This window comes from Nanorana parkeri, unplaced genomic scaffold, assembly GCF_000935625.1.
Source record: "Nanorana parkeri isolate BGI_ZX_2015 unplaced genomic scaffold, ASM93562v1 scaffold3724, whole genome shotgun sequence".
NCBI lineage: Eukaryota > Metazoa > Chordata > Amphibia > Anura > Dicroglossidae > Nanorana > Nanorana parkeri.
The window spans coordinates 25,153-28,063 of NW_017309992.1; the positions used below are offsets into that span (position 1 = coordinate 25,153).

General features: G+C 46.1%; 1 protein-coding gene across 1 annotated transcript in view; it reads right to left on the bottom strand.

Moving 5' to 3' along the window:
* LOC108803431 (poly [ADP-ribose] polymerase 14-like) overlaps positions 1-2,911 on the bottom strand; it is a 27,343-nt gene that overhangs the window by 22,455 nt on the left and 1,977 nt on the right. Inside the window, exon 4 of the mRNA XM_018575273.1 lies at positions 2,610-2,755. Within this exon, the coding sequence (XP_018430775.1) occupies positions 2,610-2,755 (146 nt within the window). The remainder of the gene's footprint in view (positions 1-2,609; positions 2,756-2,911) is intronic.

A 2,911-nucleotide genomic window follows, 5' to 3' on the forward strand; every position in this document is an offset into this window, starting at 1 on the left:
AATGCCTCTTTTCCCCTCCCCCCCCCCCCCGCGGTTTTCGGGGTCCCCCGCTTCTCTGGACCCGTGACCACGGCATAGGAGCTCACCATAGAGCCCAAAGAGCAGATGAAGAACGTCCATTCTGCGTCTGCTCTGTGTTATCACTGAGACCGTGGCGCTGTAATCACAGCACCACCTGTCTCAGCTGTCAGGAACTACACGCGTCTTAATGTCAGGTGCGTGTTATGGACCGCAAAATACGGTATGTGGCCAATTTAGGTTTAATTCAGCATTAAGACACAAGATAATGACAGTATGGTCCTAGGAATTGGGGGGTAAAGAGGACATGTTTTTGTTTTTGGTATGGAGCAGCCAGATAGATTGTAGCCTTGAGCGTTGGGTCTACATGACCTGGGATTATATGAGGAAGAACGTGGGATGTATAGAGTGTATTTATCTGGACAGCCCAGGGACTGACAGTTGGGACAGAAGCCTATATGTCCATTTTCTTAGCTTTTGTTTTACGTCATTAGACTCGTGCTGGTGAAATCTCAGCCCCCCCACATGACCAGATAGTCCTGGAGCAAAAGAAAAGAAAAATAGGTGGAAGGACTACATGACAGGGTGGACAGGGAACTCGGAAGTACGGGGTTAAGTTAGTGTTAAGGGGGGATGGTTACTTACCTGATTGGCCGGTTTCAAGAGTTGCAGGAGGGCTTCCTTAGTGGTCTGGAGGGGGTGGAGTAGTACTGGTTCAGTCATATATATATATATATTTATATTGTTTGTTATAAGTAAACGTGTTATTTATACACACCCTGTTTCACTTGAAATTTGTAATAAAAGGCTGCCATTTTAACTCCAATCTCGAGTGTGGTGTCTTAATTGGGAGGTGGGGATTATTAGAGGGTGGTGGCATAGCAGCATGGGAGTTTGGGTGTAAAATTGTTATGGGATTATGTTCTACCTTGTCATGTAATAGCCATATTCCCAATTGATGTGACCCGACTTGTCTTCATTTGACGTTTCCTCCTCTGAGACGTTTTCCTGCTGTCTTAGCAGAGGCGAGAGGTCAGACCTCCCTGAGGCCCCAAAAATAAGGCAACAAGCAAAGCTATGAACCCCTTAGATTTCCCACTGCACCCAGAGAATACCTAAAATGTTCTACAAAATCAACATGATGTGATTGGCTGCTCCGGTAACAGAAGACATAAGAAAACATTTCTCTTTATCACATTTTCACCCGATGATGTCCCTTACCTTGTTCTTCCGGACTCTGAGGTACGTTAGAATCCTACAAAATAGGAAATACAAAATTGCTTATTTTCAGTGCCTCAGGGAATACATTTCTTTTACACAAATTCAGAGCAATTCAGAATTCCATACACAAAGGGGCTGATTCATAAATCTTCTGCGCAGCTCATAGCACGGCACTAGCACCACTACCCTGCTTCCCCGAAAATAAGACCTAGTACTATTTTGGGGAATTGCCAAAATATAAGACCTACCCCAAAAATAAGACCATTCCCAGGGCCGGTGGTGGCATAAGGGGGGAACTTGAAGAGCCGCGGGAGAGAATCAGCGATGCCAACGAAGCCGGCGCTAGAGGAAGCGAGGCGGCACCGGAGGGAGCAGAGACGCATAAGCCGATGCCTCCTCTATAGCGCCGGCTCCTGTCACAGGCGGATTGATACCAAATGCGCTCCGCCTGTGGGGAATCCATAGTGAAAGTGCACTTCGCTCATTCTGGCCAGCGATTGGTTAGCAAATTGCTCTTGGAAAGGTACGGCACCTCTGATTGCCCTGATCACCATATTTTTGTACATAAATAAGTGCGGATTGTTCTACATTAAAAAAAAACAAGACCCACCCCGAAAATAAGACCTAGTGTGTTTTTGTGAGCCAAAAAAAAATATAAGACAGTGTCTTATTTTCGGGGAAACACGGTAGGTGACACTGAGCAGCATAGGAACGTCCTTTGGCTCCACCTAGTGGCAGTAGTGGAATGTGGACGGTATTTGGCCAGCTCTGGGCAGAAGATTTATGAATCAGCCCCAAAGTCATATTTACAAACCTACATGAATGAGGATGTCACTTTGTACTGGCTTTAAGCACCACCACCCCCTGCTCTGGTGACAACTGTACAATTTTGGATTTCCCATCACATCCTATCCCAATAACAATGCTCACCAGCACAATAAGGGTGAATCTCCCCAGTGTATGACATACAACAATAGAGATTGAGAAGGAGTCTAACCCTTCATTCCCTTCCCTTTTCCCTTCTCACAAGCAGCTCCACCTCTCCTGCTCCCTATGCAATATGTGGTGCAGACACGGCATAGAAAGCGGAGCAGATCGCTGCTGATAACAAAGGGGCTGATAACAAAGAGTGACGCATGCTTCGTGTCTGCACCGCTCTTTGTTAATTTCCCGCACTCTGTTACATGATAACAAATCTATGTAACTCCTTTTATCACATTTTATAATACTGCAAACTTTATAAACGGGAAAAATTAAAAGTCAAAATAAATCACCTAAAGAAATTCCATAACTGAACCGTCTTCATATTTTTTTGCAATCCTTTTAGAAACAAAGTAATAAATATGAAGAGCTATACAGCAGCAGAGTACTCATAGACACAAGGGAATAGTTAATGAGCAGGGCATAGTTTGTGAGCAGGGTATAGTATGTGAGCGGGGTGTATTTAGTGAGCGGGGTGTAGTTAGTGAGCGGGGCGTAGTTAGTGAGCGGGGCGTAGCTAGTGAGCGGGACGTAGCTAGTGAGTGGGACGTAGTTAGTGAGCGGGGTGTACTAAGTGAGCGGGGTGTAGTTAGTGAGCGGGGCGTAGTTAGTGAGCGGGGCGTAGCTAGTGAGCGGGGCGCAGTTAGTGAGCGGGGCGTAGCTAGTGAGCGGGGCGTAGTTAGTGAGCGGG